Source organism: Etheostoma cragini, chromosome 21 (genome assembly GCF_013103735.1).
Source record: "Etheostoma cragini isolate CJK2018 chromosome 21, CSU_Ecrag_1.0, whole genome shotgun sequence".
Lineage (NCBI taxonomy): Eukaryota > Metazoa > Chordata > Actinopteri > Perciformes > Percidae > Etheostoma > Etheostoma cragini.
This window is the reverse complement of record NC_048427.1, coordinates 695,172-711,944: the sequence shown is the minus strand read 5'-3', so window position 1 is coordinate 711,944 and position 16,773 is coordinate 695,172. Positions and strand designations below refer to the sequence as shown.

At 43.2% G+C, this 16,773-nt stretch overlaps 1 protein-coding gene and 1 long non-coding RNA gene across 3 annotated transcripts in view; one reads left to right on the top strand and one right to left on the bottom strand.

Annotated features, from left to right (window-relative positions):
• rnf213b (ring finger protein 213b) overlaps nt 1-16,773 on the top strand; it is a 46,655-nt gene that overhangs the window by 12,133 nt on the left and 17,749 nt on the right. For both annotated transcript variants that reach the window (XM_034859982.1, XM_034859981.1), the window contains exons 18-42: nt 435-1,063; nt 1,780-1,939; nt 2,023-2,240; nt 2,338-2,481; nt 2,990-3,142; nt 3,726-5,025; nt 5,244-5,428; nt 5,514-5,666; nt 6,065-9,877; nt 9,966-10,102; nt 10,193-10,291; nt 10,395-10,507; nt 10,617-10,730; nt 10,838-10,884; nt 10,990-11,146; nt 11,344-11,479; nt 11,698-11,886; nt 11,975-12,108; nt 12,224-12,399; nt 12,953-13,156; nt 13,907-14,094; nt 14,178-14,298; nt 14,761-14,861; nt 15,749-15,928; nt 16,112-16,257. In XM_034859982.1, the coding sequence (XP_034715873.1) occupies nt 435-1,063; nt 1,780-1,939; nt 2,023-2,240; nt 2,338-2,481; nt 2,990-3,142; nt 3,726-5,025; nt 5,244-5,428; nt 5,514-5,666; nt 6,065-9,877; nt 9,966-10,102; nt 10,193-10,291; nt 10,395-10,507; nt 10,617-10,730; nt 10,838-10,884; nt 10,990-11,146; nt 11,344-11,479; nt 11,698-11,886; nt 11,975-12,108; nt 12,224-12,399; nt 12,953-13,156; nt 13,907-14,094; nt 14,178-14,298; nt 14,761-14,861; nt 15,749-15,928; nt 16,112-16,257 (8,997 nt within the window). The remainder of the gene's footprint in view (nt 1-434; nt 1,064-1,779; nt 1,940-2,022; nt 2,241-2,337; nt 2,482-2,989; nt 3,143-3,725; nt 5,026-5,243; nt 5,429-5,513; nt 5,667-6,064; nt 9,878-9,965; nt 10,103-10,192; nt 10,292-10,394; nt 10,508-10,616; nt 10,731-10,837; nt 10,885-10,989; nt 11,147-11,343; nt 11,480-11,697; nt 11,887-11,974; nt 12,109-12,223; nt 12,400-12,952; nt 13,157-13,906; nt 14,095-14,177; nt 14,299-14,760; nt 14,862-15,748; nt 15,929-16,111; nt 16,258-16,773) is intronic.
• Nucleotides 4,651-16,773, bottom strand: part of LOC117936696 — a 22,715-nt gene continuing 10,592 nt past the window's right edge. The window contains exon 3 of the long non-coding RNA XR_004655001.1: nt 4,651-4,661. This is a non-coding gene — a long non-coding RNA (uncharacterized LOC117936696). The remainder of the gene's footprint in view (nt 4,662-16,773) is intronic.

The following is a 16,773-nucleotide window of genomic DNA, read 5'->3' as shown; positions in this document are numbered from 1 at the left end:
TTGGGGTCCCCTGCTGGAGCTGCTGCCCCCGCGACCCGATACCGGATAAGCGGTCGAAGATGGATGGATGGATGGGAAGGTCAGTTACTAAATGAACATCATGCTGTGTTGAAGAAGACTTGAAACTAATGACTGAGTCCATAAACTCATTATGAAAATGTTTACTGAGGTAATAAATCAAGAAAGAAGTTGGCTCATTTTCTTATAGACTTCTATAGAAAGAGACTTACTTACTTTGCAGCCAGTGGAGTCGCCCCCTGCTGGAAATTAGAGATATTGCAGCTTTGAGGAGCTTCATCATGGGCTTTATGGAGGCTGTGTCCATTATTTTTAAAGTTTAAAGTATTCTTAAGTTAGATAACTTTTGCAGTGAGTTTTATCATGTATTAGTTTTTGTTTTAATTTCTTTCTTCACATGGTTCTAATTGAACTAGTTCCTGAGATGTCGCCTGTGGAGAAGCAGCACAGTGCAGATCTCCAGAATGTGGGCCTGAACAAACTGGTGCTCGTTCAGCCCTTTGATGCTGCGGGGAAGCTGGGAAACATGCGCCCTCCCCACGTCGTCTGGTATAACATCAGTATGTATACCCAGAAAATGGCCCGTGAGATGCACAAACTGCATCACAGCAACCTGATTCTGTCCTACTGGGTCAGGGGAGCTGCAGCTTTGCGGTCAACAGGGCAGACCTGCTCTGGTCCTTTTCCAGTCTCCCTGACACAGATCTACCAAAACATCTGGACGCCGCTGCTGACAAAGTTCTGTCAGCTTGGCGTCAGCATTGCAAATGCACACATCACTTTGAAGCAGGTCGATCAGGTGTTGGTGGAGTCTGGCGACCAGGGAGACGGGACACTAATGAAGAAGGAGCTGAGTCTGATGTCAGAGACAGTTTGTGAGTCCGGACTCAAACCTGAGGAGAACTGGGTGGAGCAGAGACTGGGTCAGATCCAGGAGTACCGACAGCTCCACCAGGCAGCGGCTGCAGCCAGTGCAATTCTGAAAATTGCTAAAAAGATGAAGCTCTCTGGGAACTTCACGGAAATCGATACTCTCAGCCAAATGGTAATAGTCTTGTGATCTAACATACACTTTAATTACAGCATTAGCAAAGGAATTGAGTTGCGCTGGGCTATCCAAAAGAAAATATACTCTTAATTAGAGGCACATAAGCGGTTAGGGCGGCTGCTTAGGGTCCCGTGGCTACAACGGGGTCCCCAAAAGCACATTAAAATTTTCCTCAAAAACAAACCATGTTTGTTTTTTCTCTTTTGGGGACCAGAAAGTTCTGCTTGTAGTTGAACATTATGTTCACTACAAGGCACCGCCTCCCCCCTCGTCTGTTATTGTTTACAACTGCTGAGGAGGATGAAGCAGAACTTTCTGGTCCCCCAAAGAGAAAAAACCAACATGAGTGATTAAACTAATATTTACAATACACAAGTTAGTTCAGTGCCATGGGAAAAGGAAACACCTTACAGGGATGCCCCCCCCCAAATTTCTAGGACTGGCCCTGCTCTCTATATATTTTTTGTTTTTATTCATAATATTTCCTTTATTAAGACATGCATATTCTACATTTCAATATAAGTACATTTAAGTATGATAGAATAGTAGGAGATGAAAAGTGACATTTGGTGACCACCAGAGTTTATGCACAGCTTCTGTATGGATTCACTTTTTAAATCTATCTAACAGAAGCAAACACTTTTTCTCTTGAATGTGCTTTTCTGTTAAAGAAAATGTTTGATTCTTGAGTTTTGTGCACGGCTGTTCAACAGGAAGAAGACACCTTTAAGCAGAGGGCCCTGAGTTCCCTTAGTGATGATCTGTTTCAGGCCAAACACCAACTCTCCACAGTCACCAAGCAGCACACCGCCTGTCTGGAAGAGTTTCTAGCGAGCCAAACTCTGGTCAGCTGGGTCAGAGCGAACCTTAAAAGTAAGACGCTTGCGTAAATGATCTAAATTCTCTTTAGTTATGCACTTGATGCCTGCCTGCTCACTTTTCTGTCCCCTCAACAGATATGAGCGATGTGAAGGTGTACGTCGACCTGGCTTCCATATCGGCGGGAGAGAACGACACAGAGATCGACCAGGTTGCCTGTTTCCATGATGCAGTGATGGGCTACGCCCCTCTGCTCTACTCCCTCTCCCCTCACGCTGGCTTTGAGGAGTTCATGAAGTGTGCTCAGCAGGTGTGGGACACCCAAAACAGAGATGAAAAGCTACCGGACAAATTGGTATTGACCTCTCCCTTGTTTGTAGGCAGAACACAAAGGCTTGTTACTGTGGCATAGTGACAATGATGCCACTGTTTCCCCCCCCCCCCCCCCCCAGAGAGAGTCTACTCGCTTGTTGAGCTGGCTGAAAGCCCTGAAGGAGACCCACGGCTCTGTGGAACAGTCCTCTCTGTCCCTGGCTTCTTCTATTAATGCTCATGGAGTTTATCACATAGGATGGTCTGACCACAACACAGAAAAGGTAAGTAGACAAGCTTCCGTTACACTGAAAGATAACTTACAGAGACTAAGATGTAGGACCCATGGGTGTGTGATTAAACCTGGATATCGCGTTCAAGAGTTTCTCAGTGGTGCATGAAGCCAAGAAGGTTTACCCAGATGATCTGTGCTGCTACCGCACGGTGCTGCTACGTAGAGTAGGTGCACTACAGACCTCGGCTGGCCAAGCCCGCTACTTTGGGAAAAGTAAAGTAAATCATGTAATCAGTAGATCAAATTCTGATAATGAAATTAGTCATTTTGTGGGGGTTATGAAAAAAATGTATCCACTGATTTACAGACGTCGCTTTCACATTAAGTGTTTGGGGAAAAGTCTTTCTGGGCCTTGTGGCATCACATTATGCAAACAGAAGTTGTAATGCCACTGTTTGGCCACTATATCAAATTTTCTTAAAAGCCGGCGCACGTCCTGGGGGCCTTGTAGGACATTTAAATTATTTAAGATATTTATCATTTTCATTTGTTTGCAGAGATGTCTTCAAAACATGGTGCAGGTCACAGTGAAAAAGGCCTCAGAGGAGAAGAGCTACAAGCTTGAAGACCTGCTGGAGCTACAGAACAAACTCATGCTCATGTCGTCCAAAGGGGAGCACGGCAGAGACCAAGTCAACAGGTTCACAGAGGTCAGTGTCAATGTACAGTGGCAAGAGGTTAATATTGAGAAATAGATGCTTGAACTACAACAAACATGGCAGACCATGTACAGCAGTCTCAGGCTGTTGTATTTATGCTAGCTAGATAAAAATGTTCTTATCCAACAGATAATTGATTTTCTTAAGTGATGAAATTACATTTTAAAGTAGCACAGGGTGTATATGTTGCGATACAAAGTAGTTTTACAGTAACTTTATTTTCATCCAAAGAATGACAAGTGCTTAACATAACGAAACATTATGCACAAAGTCCGAGAAGAAGTCTCTCTGTTCTCTGTAGCTGCTAATATTTGAACAGCTAGCACTAACTTTATCAAAAGATAAAGATGATATAGATGCCTACTGCTGTTGTTGATTTGAATGATGAGGCTTAACCATTTTGTAAATGTGCAGTAAATCAAAACTGAAAAGCCCTAAAGATTTGAGGGAAAGAAATATATATATAGCTATATACATACACAGTATATTTGATCCATTGTTAGAAAATGTAGTCAGCTTTAATGCCAAAGTGTTTGTTCTGAATTGTCTTCATTCCTGTCCACATGTACTGTAGGTTTTTGAAGGAGTTCAGAGACTGGGGACCATCCTTCTTCAGATGCAAACATCCGGGAACATGCTCTTCAGGGAATGGTGCGCTGAGGTCCAGTGCTGCCCGCAGCAGCAGCCGTGCATCAAAGCCACCTTCTTATCCCTGAAGGGTAAAGAGATGGCGTATAACGGCGAGGTGACTGAGCAGCTACAAAAGCTGGCTCACTCCATGGAGAGCTGCCAAAAGGAATGGCGCTCCTTCATCAGTGAGATGCGCTCCAACTTTAACTTGCTGAACCACTACACGTCTGAGCAGGTGGTGTACCTGTGCCACTGGATACACAGAGTGTGTCACCGGCAGGCACCAGTTCCTCCACAGTTATGGCTTTTACTTTTCCCCATAAAGCCTCAGTGCAATCTAACTGATGTCAGAGCAGCTTACACCAATGCTGCAGGTTTGACCACAAAGCATGACGAACTGGAAGATGTTGAGTATGACGATGAAGACCAACTGATGTTCGTTCCTTCTTTGGACTTAACACCAGCTTCACCAGGACACGCTAAAGAGAACATGGAAGATTTGATGGAGTTTTCTTCCGAGGATGAAGATGATGGTGTCATGAAATGTAATGCCGATGCCACAGAAGGTGATGAGGACAGTCTTGAAACACTCTGGTGTAAATTCAAGAACGACATGCCACAATACCTTGACGACTACATGGACATCTCGTTTCTGGCCCACTTCCTCTCATGCCTCTCTGAAATGGACCAGCAACACATGATCAGGAACCTGCCGCTGGTTCTCCAGGAAGGAAAGCCCAATCTTGTGCTCTGTCCCAGTGCAGAAGTTTTTACCACCGTCCTGTCTTTTTACATGCAGAGTCAAGAGCAGCCTTTGCCATCTACTGATGAGGTTCTAGTCTGCAGAGAGGAAACCACAGAAGAAGAAGTAGAGATCTTTCTCCGTCGAGCTCTTGGCCAAGGCTCCACACAGAAGTGGCAGAAGATATACTCTCTTCTCAATCCAGGACTGCTGGGATATGATGTCAGCGTGGCCTTGGGGGAGCTCTTTGACAGTCTTGAGAGAAGTGCCAACCCGCATTATCGCTTGATAATAGTCAGTCCCGTTGAGCACCAGCACAGATATGTGCCCTCTTTCTTTAGCAATGACAAAGTACAGGCTGGTGTGACTCTAACAGCAGAGACTGCCAGGAAATATCTTCAACACCACTTCAAACAAAAAATGTTCCCACAAAACCCTGTTGCGCAGGTTTCTCCAAATCAGCTCTCAGTCTGGACAGTCTCATCTGTGCGCCCTGCAGTTGGTAAGGCTTACCCTAACTGACATGACATTATCAAAATGCTTATGCAATAGTGACAAGAATGTCATGTCATAGTTTGTTAAGTAAAAACTGTATTGTGTTTTGGTAAATGCCTAAAGGTAAAATTACATAACTTTTTACACATAGAGGCTTTCATGTACAATATTCAAATTCATGGACTTTTTTTTCTTGACGGGGTGCATCTGTTTTTCTATCAATAGGGAAATCCCTTTATGTGAATCGTTTGGTTGAGAAGTTCCAGCAGAAATCTCCCAGATCAAAATATATCAGGATCACACTGATTGAGCCATGTGTTGATGTGGACTCCCTGATTAGAAGTCTATCAGAAAAACTTGGACCCTTGAAAGAGCAGGACCCTGTTCTCCTGCACATCGACACCGCTGGAGTACGTACGCAAGCATTTATCTCTACGGATCACTTGTTGGTTGTACATGAAAGAATTTTTCTTATTCACTTTTTTTACCTGTCAGGTTCGTTCAGGTCTGGAGGAGCTCCTGTTCCATCTTTTAATTCTGGGCTGTTTGAGCGACAGCCATGGCATGCTGTGGAGAAGAAATGTTGCTCATTTGATCACTGTTGAGGTCCTGAGAACAAACAAACCCGCTCAACACCAGCCAAAAGAGGTATTCATGCTTTCTTCTTTTTAAAATAACTAACATCAGAACATATCTGAAAATGCAGTTTGAATTTCATGTTGTACGTATCTTCAGACATGACACAGGATTTGCAACATATAACTTTTTAAGCTTTCAACAACAGCATGTGACTTACCACTCACTTATACACATAACATTAATTTAAAACAAACTTGAAAATGCATTTATTTTCTATTATTAGGGCTGTAACAATACACCAAACCCACGATATTAAAAGTACTACAACTTTGCGTTTAGCCGTCTTTACAGTTGGCTAAATTTAAAAAGTTTAAAATTAAGGGGTTCTGCCTCATTTTAAATACAAAATAAAAAAGACCTCAGTTTGCATTTCATTTAATGAATCTGTATTTAATTTGCTCACACAGATGAAGCTTGGACTTCTTGATATTCTGCCTACTATCTATTGTAGACCTCCAAAAGAGGTGATGCAGGTGTTGGCCAGTAGAGGGGGTTTGAAACAGACTTTTGATCCCCTCATGGATGAGCAGGAGTTTTGCAGTGAGGGAATTCAAAGACCTTTGCAATACTTAAAGCTCTACAGCAGCAATCAGAATCTGGATCGTTTTCACTACCAGGAAGGATCCAGAAAAGGCAATCCCATGGAATGTATCAATCACTTTCTGTCATACTGTGGAATGCAAGATCCATCTTGGGCTGAGCTGAAGAACTTCTCCTGGTTCCTCAATGTGCAACTGAAAGACTGTGAGAACTCAATTTTCTGTGATCCAGATTTTCTGGCTGACCAGCTGCCGGGTTTCAAGGGCTTCATTGTAAAGTTCATGATTCGAATGGCAAGAGATTTTGCCTCGCCATCTTTGAACACATCCGATGAAAGTCCCATGCTGCACGTTGATAACACTCTGGAGGATGACCTTGTTGCCCGTCTGACAATTCGTAAGCATTGGGAAAATGAATCTCATCCATACATTTTCTTTAATGCAGACCGATTTTCAATGTCTTTCCTCGGCTTTAATGTGAGCAAATGTCCGAGGCGAAGGACACTCAATGCAGTTGATCCTAAAAGCGGCAAGATCCTGATAGAAGATGTTATGACACAAAACCTTTTTCAAGATTTGGAACGGCAGAGGATCTCTCTCACTGAAGACTTTGATCAGTTGTCCCGGACGGCCAAAATCAAACGCATTTCATGTGTTGTCGGTGCAAACAAAGGAATCATGGACGAGAAATTTGATCCAGACCCAACATATGAGCTCACCGCTGACAATGTGATGAAGATGTTGGCTATACATATGAGATTCCGGTGTGGGATTCCAGTTGTAATCATGGGTGAGACTGGCTGTGGAAAGACCCGATTGGTCCGTTTCCTTTGCACTCTGCAAAGGGAAGAAAGACCAGTTCAGAACATGGTACTTGTCAAGGTACATGGTGGAACTACAGCAGAGACAATCTACAGAAAGGTGAGGGAGGCAGAGATACTTGCTGAGAAGAATCGTAGAATGCACAAGCTAGACACCATTTTGTTCTTTGATGAAGGCAACACCACAGAAGCCATTTTTGCCATCAAGGAAATTCTGTGCGACCAAACAATGAAAGGGGAACCTCTGAAGGCAGACAGTGGCTTGAAAATAATTGCTGCTTGCAATCCTTACAGGAAGCACTCACCTGAAATGGTGAAACGTTTGGAACGTGCAGGTTTAGGATACAGGGTGAGGGCAGAAGAAACAAGAGACCGCCTTGGCAAAGTCCCTCTGAGGCAGCTGGTGTACAGAGTTCACCCGTTGCCTCCAAGCATGGCTTCTTTGGTCTGGGACTTTGGTCAGTTGAGTGATTCAACTGAACTTTCCTACATCAAACAGATTGTCAAGAAGCAAGTTGACAGTCATCATTTGCCAGTGGCCTGCAAGGACATCATTTCAAATGTGCTGGCAGCCTCCCAGAAATACATGCGAAGTCGGAAGAATGAGTGCAGTTTTGTGAGTCTCAGAGATGTAGAGAGGTCTATGAAAGTGCTAGTTTGGTTTTACCACCATAGCAATGTCCTTTTTAAAGACTGCTCTCATCTCAATGAGGCTTATAAAACCCTGAAGTGCTTGACCCTTTCAGTTGGAGTCTGCTACTACCCATCTCTGGTGGACAAAGAGCATTACCTCTCCGTAATTTGTCGGTACTTTCCTGATCCTCTCTGCTCTTCAACAGCATTGGAGGAACAGATTTCAACCTGTCAGGACTTCTTCCTTCAGAACATAAAGACAAGGGAGACCATAGCCAAAAACATTGCACTCAAAGAGAATGTGTTTCTCATGGTGGTTTGCATCGAGCTCAGGATCCCGCTTTTTCTGGTTGGCAAGCCAGGCAGCTCTAAGTCGCTTGCTAAAACAGTGGTTGCTGATGCCATGCAGGGCCAGAATTCCCACTTTGAACTATTCAAGGAACTCAAGCAAGTTCATATGGTCTCCTTCCAGTGCAGTCCTCACTCAAGTCCAGAGGGCATCATAGGGACATTCAAGAACTGTGCCCGTTTCCAGAAGGACAAGAACATGGATGAGTATGTATCCGTGGTGGTGCTTGATGAGATAGGACTAGCGGAAGATTCTCCTCAGATGCCCCTGAAGACCCTGCATCCACTCTTGGAGGATGGATGCATTGACAATGACAAGCCAGATCCACACATGAAGGTTGGCTTTGTTGGCATTTCCAACTGGGCTCTCGACCCAGCGAAGATGAACAGGGGAATATTTGTGTCAAGATGGGATCCGAGTGAAGATGAACTTGTGGAGACTGCCAAGGGAATTTGTTCTTCCTCTGAACAAATTCTCCTGAAAATCAAACACCTCTTCCCATCTTTGGCAAATGCCTTCTTGAAGATCTGTAATGAAACCACAAAGAATCAGTTCTTCGGTCTAAGGGATTATTACAGCCTAGTCAAAATGCTCTTTGCCATCGTCAAATCAACCCAACAAGAGCCAGATGGCGAACAGTTGGTCGAGGCCATCTTGCGTAACTTCAGTGGACAGCCAGAAGATTTTGATCCAGTCATATTTTTCCAAGAAGTTCTCCAAAACGTGACAGAAATAGCCAGACCTAGCACCTTGCAAATGGTGAAAAAGAATCTCGACTGTGACACCCACCATGAGAGTCGTTACCTTCTTTTGCTGACCACCAACAATGCAGCTCTCCATATACTTCAGCAAGAAGTCTTTCCTAATGGAAACTATCCACCTCCTGAAATAGTCTTTGGCTCTGGATTTCCAAAGGACCAGGAATATGCCCAAATCTGCCGCAACGTTAACCAGGTGAAAACGTGCATGGAGACCGGGCGCACTGTCATCCTCCTCAACATGCAAAATCTTTACGAAAGCCTGTACGATGCCTTGAACCAGTACTATGTTTACCTCAGTAACCAGCAGTACGTTGATCTTGGTCTTGGCTCCCACAGAGTCAAATGTCGTGTCCATACAAACTTCAGACTGGTGGTAATTGAGGACCAGAAGAAGGTCTATGAACATTTTCCAATGCCACTCATCAATAGGCTTGAAAAACACAGGGTGGATAGGAGTACCGATCTGGAACCATGGCAACACAGGGTTCTCCACAAATTGAAAGAGTGGGTCAGGGATTTCTCAGGTGAGGCCTCAGAGGATTTTAAGCTATCTGACATTTTTGTTGGCTACCATGGCGATGCCTGTGCTAGTGCACTCTTACAAGCACTAGAAAGGAGAGATGAAGACTTTGCAGCAAGACAACATCAACAGAATGGAAATGATGATTCACTGGAAGAAGATCAACCAAACGAAACACCTGAATCAAACTCTGGTGAACAGAAAGAGGTAACTGGTAAGGAGGATGATCAGCTGGGTGATGCGATGGACATAGAGAATCCTGGCACAAAGCAAGAAATTGAGTCAATTCAAAATGAATCCACTGAGGTTTGTGATGACGCAAACAAAGTTATGTCTCAGAGTGAAGAACTGATGGAGACAGAAAACGAGGCTCAGTCTGCCAGGGAAAACGAGAAAGAAGTCTTTGATTTGGCTAAATGTCTCTTGTTGAACTGTGCTACTCCTGACGCTGTGGTGAGGCTCAAGTATTCAGATTTAGCAAACCAGGAGAAGGAACAACTCCAGAGAATGTACTTCCAGCAACAGCATCACCACTGCCTCCGAGATTTCCTGCAAGATTGCCTGAACAAGCCTCAGGAGTCCAGCAAGTTTCTAGAGGTAGGCCACAAACCATTTTGCTAATTTAGTTTTTTCATAATTCCTTAAAAATAAAAATATTGACTTACCTGTCTATGTTTTTGCACAGATAACTACATTCTCCAGCTTGCTTACCAAGTTAGATGTCAAGGTTGTAGCCCATGCTGTAGGACTGCACACGAACAGGATCCTCCTGCTTTCGCTCCACCAGTTTGACACTGAGGTCTCCTTCTGCAACAAGATACGGTACTAACTATTCAGATAACAGCATTAATTAATAATTTAAATTTAAATTTTTGTCTTTCAATTTCTATCTTTCTTTTCTTTCTATGTCAGGGGTTTCCTTCAAAATGCTGGCCACTCTCTTCACATTGTGTTAATTCAGATGGACCTCGAGGAGTCCAACTGCAGCGAAGAGCTCATAGCATCAGCAAAGTAGGGCTCAATGTCAAAATTGCAATATGATCTTATGCATGCTCAGTAAAAAAAGCATCATTGCAGGTATTTCAGATGTTCTCATGATTTCCTCTGCTTCCAGATATTGCACCATGAATTACTTGATGTCTCTAAATCATCAGACCTGTTGGGTGATTTTCATTGTGAAGGTTTCTAGGATCCCAAGTCAATCGCAGTATATTGGTTTCCAAGGAGGTGAATACTAAGAGGAATATGATCATTATTGCATTACAGTTATTAGCTGGCTGCATTATGCATGATATACAACAGGATTAAAGTCATGTTTTTGTCTTTTGCGTTAAAGGAGTCTGGCAGTCAGTGCATATTGATGACCTGAGGGATTCAGAGGACATGAGCCTGAACCTGTTGGATTTCCGTGGAACTCTCATTAGCCACCTACTCATCCCTGCACTGTCAGGTAGAAACTGTACATCTTCTGGATATTAACAAGAGTTATGTTACGAATGGGAAGGACAGTGGTTTTGCTGTTTTCTAGGCTAATGTTGTCTCCTTGATCTTTAATAGATCACCAAGAAGATGGAGAAACGGTGAGGGAAAGAAAAGAATCTCAGGTAGATTTCTCTAAATTTCTCTCTCTCTAAATTTCTCAATGTTTGTATGTCAATTAACATTGTGTTGTGCTAGGGTAAAATACATTGCATTGTGTTTGTGCACAGGGAGATCAAGCCCACCTCCACAGCTTATCCTTAGTGAGGTCATGTATCCAAAAAGCTGTGGGTTTGCTGAGGGACCCTGATGGTGTGAAATCGCGTAGCATGCAGCGGATGCACATTCTTCTGACTCTTCTTGGAAGCAGTCAAGTGCAAATAAGAGGTAAACATTATCATCTAAGAATGTAGTTTGTACTGTTGCTAATACTATGGAATTGGACAAAATATATTTGACAGGTTTTGGCTATGCATTTTATCTGTAAGAACATCTGATCTGACTTTGATTAGAGCAAATACATTCTATCTATCAGTCTTGTTGCATTTTTTTCTTGTTTCTGATGGATTTCAATTATATTAAAGCTCACTTTCAGAAGGTGTTGTTGAGTAGACTGGCAGAAGGTATGGCACAAAGAGAAGTGATGATGGGCTCTCCTAAGGAGTGGATGAGCAGAGAGGCCAAGAAACGCCAGGCTCTGCAGGAGGGGGGAACTCTGAGGTAAACCTTTTTAGCAGGATGATTTGAAAACATGTAAATAATAAAGATGAAGCAAGTGGAAGAGTATCAAGTGATTGGTTTTGGGTCTTCTCAGAATTTCACTATGTCCATTTTGAAAGATTATCACTTTATGTGTACTTTTTAAGTGGTTTTGTATTTCCAGTCAATGTTAATGAGGTGTACCTCATGCAGCTTCCTATTGTGTCTTTTACTGACAGACATACGCTGTGGCGCTGTCTTCAGTCCACTGTGACTCCAATCTTGGCCAACATGTTGGAGATTATGGACAGGTATGCAAATCTAGACCTGCTCTCAGATAACAGGCTCAGCCAGGGCCTGATAACGCTGTGGTTGGACATCCTAGCAGATGCACAGATCGTCAGCCAAACGCCTCGCCAACACTCAAGGTATTGTGGATTAGTACTTCTTTATCAATCTTGAATTAACTTTAAACAACAAAATATTTAATTTTTCTTTGATAAATACAATTTCTAGTGAATCAGACCAGGAAGTGCTTGTGAATCACTACTTCATGCTGGATGGTGAAGAACAAGCTTGCGCTGCCCCGTTTAGCTGGCTCATCCAAATGCACCTTGAAGGCCTGTGGGAAGAATCAGAATTCATGCCAGGTTAGCCTCGGTCCCGTATTTTTGACAGCTAAATGTATAAACTCATGAACACATTAAGTACGTATGGTGTGATATGGTTTCTAATGTTTGTGTGGCTCTCTTGACTGATCCTCAGTAACATCAGAGGATGGCACAGGGAGGATTGTCCAGTTTGTGAGCACCTTCACTAACAGCAAGCTGGGCAGCCTCTTACAGAAACTCTCTGACAAGGAGAGATCCGAGTATGGCCACCTCTTTCTACAAGACTTTCTGCTGCTCTCGATGAAGATCAAGACAAAGGACGAGCTTAGGGTACGGACAAGAAGAGTCACTCTTTTTCTTTTCAACAATATGTTTTTTTTGTTTTAACTTATATAAAACAAATGAAAGTCTAAATACAAAGTGACACATATGTGCAGTATGTTCAGCATGTGTATACATTATAGGAATAGAAGTCAATGAGAGTCCATCCAAATGACATAAAACAATCAACTGAAGGACGATTTGGAGTTAATATGATCACATAATGCAGGGGGTGTGGTTTCTCTACCCCAGTGATATAAATTATTGTTCTTAATATAATCTGTATAAGATTATATATACTATAATGTGTTATATGTAACACTATATAAATGTTGTCCCTGAATGTTTATGAACACCTCCCAATTATCTTAAATGGTACATGTTATTCTTTCTCAGTCTAAACATAAAGATAGTTCCTTAAACAACGATACGTTGTTTAACCATCCTCATCCAAGTTAAAGCAATCTTTATTTTTGCATGTACCAAGAGTCGCACATTTAGGTAATATATATTGTGGAAACCGCCTGTAATATTTTCAACTTTCTTCACATTTCTTGTAAAGGTTCTCACCAGGGCCATGTTGGGCTGTGTGTCTGAGCTTCAGACGTCCATGGGTGCCGTCACTGAGCTTTCTCCTTCTTGGATATTTGCTGCTGGCAGACATTTTGCCCCCAGGCTGGACACCCTCCGCCACGTATTTCTGCTGCAACCCCAGCTAGCCACCGATGTCTTTCAGCAGAGCTCAAAGAGGGAGCCCCAAGAAATGGTGAGACTAACCTTAAACCTATCTCTAAACTGTGACTATTGCATGTGTTCGTTGAAAGATGAAGTGGTCAGCGATCGGCGATTCCCCCAGTATTTCTTTCCATCTCCATCCTCACCTACTTGCGTACGTGCAAAGAAAACTCGGCAGACCAACCGTAGCTTACTTGCTGGTATTATGCAGCTAAAGACACAAGGTTGGAGAAGACGGAGAAGCCAAAGAATTTGAAAATTCTTCTGCTTCTCTGAATTCATCAGTGTGGAAATGTTTTGCCTTCATGTAATTGAGCTAAGGAAACTGGGCTCCGGCAGGTATCCATGATGTCTTCAGGTACACCTCGTTAAACTAATAGTGCATTAAATTCCCTTTAAAATCAACTGAGAAACTCAAACTGTTGTTGTAAAGTACCCTTCTGCCTTTGAAATATAATATTTGAATCAAAAATTGAGTCAAATCATGACGTAACCATTGAAAGTCAAATCAAATTGTGGATTTGGAGTATCACGACACTCTTAGTTTGGAAGCATAGGAACATAAAACACAGACACTAGTGTTTCAACTGGAGTCAGGAACAAGTCAAACTTCCATTCGTTCCACAGTGTGATTTATGACGGAAACCTTTATAACTGGAGGCACTCCCGTCCCCCTTTGTTGTTTGTAGACTGGTGATAATGTAGAATTCTAACATGATGAACATTATATGCTAAGCATCCTATAGTTTATAACATGATAACTATGAACACCTCGACGCAGGTGGAAGACATTCTAGCTCTGGGCGTCTGTGTAGAGCAGACCAAACTGCTGACTGTGACGTCCGTGCACAAGTGCCAGCTCTTTGTGAACCGAGTGGAGTTTCTGCAGCCGTGTCTCGATAGAGCGTTCGGTCAGAAGTACAGAACCCTCTGCAGCCCTGGTTGTCTGCAACATCTGGACTCCATCCGGTGAGTCTGGCCAGATGTACAGTACATCAAGGAAAACCCTTTTCTGTTTCAAGGTTTATTTATAACTTCCTTTGGCCTTTCAGGTCGCTGTGGCACGGGATGCTGGTTGTTGCGTCTTTCATCCAGAACGTCCTTTTCAGAGTTGAGCAGAAGGACTCCAGATTGAAAGAGCTGGCCCTCAAACACTGCAACCTTCACCTGAACGTAAGTCACATGGTTTGCGGATCTGTGTTTTCATCTTTATTTGACTGAAAGAGGTTTCCCCCCAGGAATGAGTTCGGTGAGGTGTTAAGCCTCCAGATCCCCATGCATTTATTATTTATATATTATTATGATAATTGACATTTGCCGTGGGAAATAGCTGTAGCTGTGTGAAATTTGCTTTTTTTATCCTTAAAGGTGAATGCACTTTTCGTTCATTATAAATGTTTATCAGATTTGTTATTGTATTTGCGGAGGCAGCCTTTATTTCTGGGGAGGTTGCCTGTAAAACACAGAGGGAACAAACACCTAGAAATAATAAAAAAGGACAAGAGATGTCTTACACAGATCAGAAACCATAGCTGTAAACTCTTGAACATTACCCAAAGGGAAATAAAATGTTTTTTTTAAGCAGTCGGATGGGTGGGAGATGTTTTCTGATATTTTTTCCTAATTTTCTAAAAGCTGATGAAGGAATCACCTGATGTGAGGAGCGTGGACACACTGCAGAAGCTCATCCGGATCCTCAACTGTTTTCATGACGAGTGTATCAGCACGGATCTGAGGTACAGTCTGGCGGGGGGGAGTTTTAATGAAACGGCCCATTTGTGTAACGTCCTGTTGTTTTCTTTAACCCTCCAATGTAGCATAAGTAGACTTTATATTTCACAACTACTGTTTTCTGCTGCTGCCCCCGCGACCTAATACCGGATAAGCGGTCGAAGATGGATGGATGGATGGAACTACTGTTTTCTGTCAGTTTGTTTATAGATCTAGACGTTTGTCCTTTACCTTCCTGTTTCTTTGTGTTGGCGTTCAAACCTGCGGCTGATTTCTGAGGACTATGGTTACCTGGTCCTCAGGTCTCTGCAGGGTAAATCCAGACAGCTAGCTAGACTATCTGTCCAATCTGAGGACTATGGTTACCTGGTCCTCAGATCTCTGCAGGGTAAATCCAGACAGCTAGCTAGACTATCTGTCCAATCTGAGTTTTCTGTTGCATGACTAAAACAACTTTTGAACGTAGACATGTTCCACCAAAACACGTTCCCTCCCGAGGCTAATTGGCAGAGGCATCGGGGCTCCGTCCAGTGCTTAGCCCCGCCCAAGATGATTGTGATTGGTTTACAGAAATGCAGATAAACCAGAGCAGGTTTCTCTCCCGTCCCAGAATGCAATGTGGACAAGCCAGACCCTCCTACGCAGTGCTGTGGAGGAAGGTCTGGCAAAGGGAGACTAAGCTACTTTCAACTTTTCACCCCCTTAAGCCAAAACGCACTCCCCCCTTTTAAAGGAATGGAGAGACCTGCGTTTTTAACCGACCGTCTGGCGGCCGACGCAGGCAGTCTGAATGACGCCTAAGAGAACATCTGGACTTACTGCATAGAAACATCTCGCCGTTATGTTTCCTTATCTCTTATTATCTGAAATAATTCCTGTTTTTTCTGGAAAGGTTTGGCATAACTTGCCCAGTTTGCCTGTCGGAGCTCACGGAGCCGGCCGCCCTGCCCTGCCGGCACGTCTTATGTCTGCCGTGTCTCCAGAGCTGCATTCAGCTGCGAGGACGTCTATGTCCTAAATGCAGGGAAGAGCTGCCGACCGGCTTCAAGCCGACTGTTTCTCGAGCCATCAAGTGAGTTCAGAATTATTCTTTTTATCGTACATGTTTTCTGGTACAACTTACACTTCACTACATTTTACTCTGTGAGAATTAAGAATACAATTTTTTATTTTAAAGACCCGATGTCCCTGGCTATCGGATACAGATGTCCACTAAATCTTTCAGCTGTCAGTAACTTTCCTTCTCACGGTTCAGGGCAGCGCTTGAGCAGCAAGCAGCGATCCGAGGCTGCTGTAACTCCTTCTTCCTGGAGGTGGTGTCCAGGTTCTGTCTGCAGGAGGGACAGACGCCCGTGGACGGAGTGGTGGAGCTGCTCTTCTCCTTACTCGTCTCCGCTAACGGTGAGTGTTATTTCTTTATTTTTTGTTGTTCTTTTTATTTATTTTTCCATTTTTTTATTTATCTCAAACACTCATAAAAGAGAAATACAAAATAATACGCAATCATATACAAATCATATACAAATCAATCCGATTCCATCAAAGAACAACAAGATCAAAAAAAGGAAGTATGAATAGACAATCAATCAAGAGCAAAATATCAAAAGCCGTACAGCTGAATGAGATTCGCTGACTGTGGTATCATTTATCCCTAATCACAGGTCGATGTATATCAAACACAGTGCATAATTATATACTACCTGATGATAAATCCAGTCTCTGACGAGCAGAAGCCCCGCCGTCCATGTCCTGATAACTGTTCAGAAAGCAGTTTTATATTTTAGTGAACTCACAAAGACTCAGCCTCTTGTTTATTGGTTGGCGCTGTGCGTCGCTCGCGTAGGGAAACGTCCGAGACAGCTGAACAGACAGCTTTGTGTGACGACCACGAACGGGGCAGTTTCACGAGATTGCGCC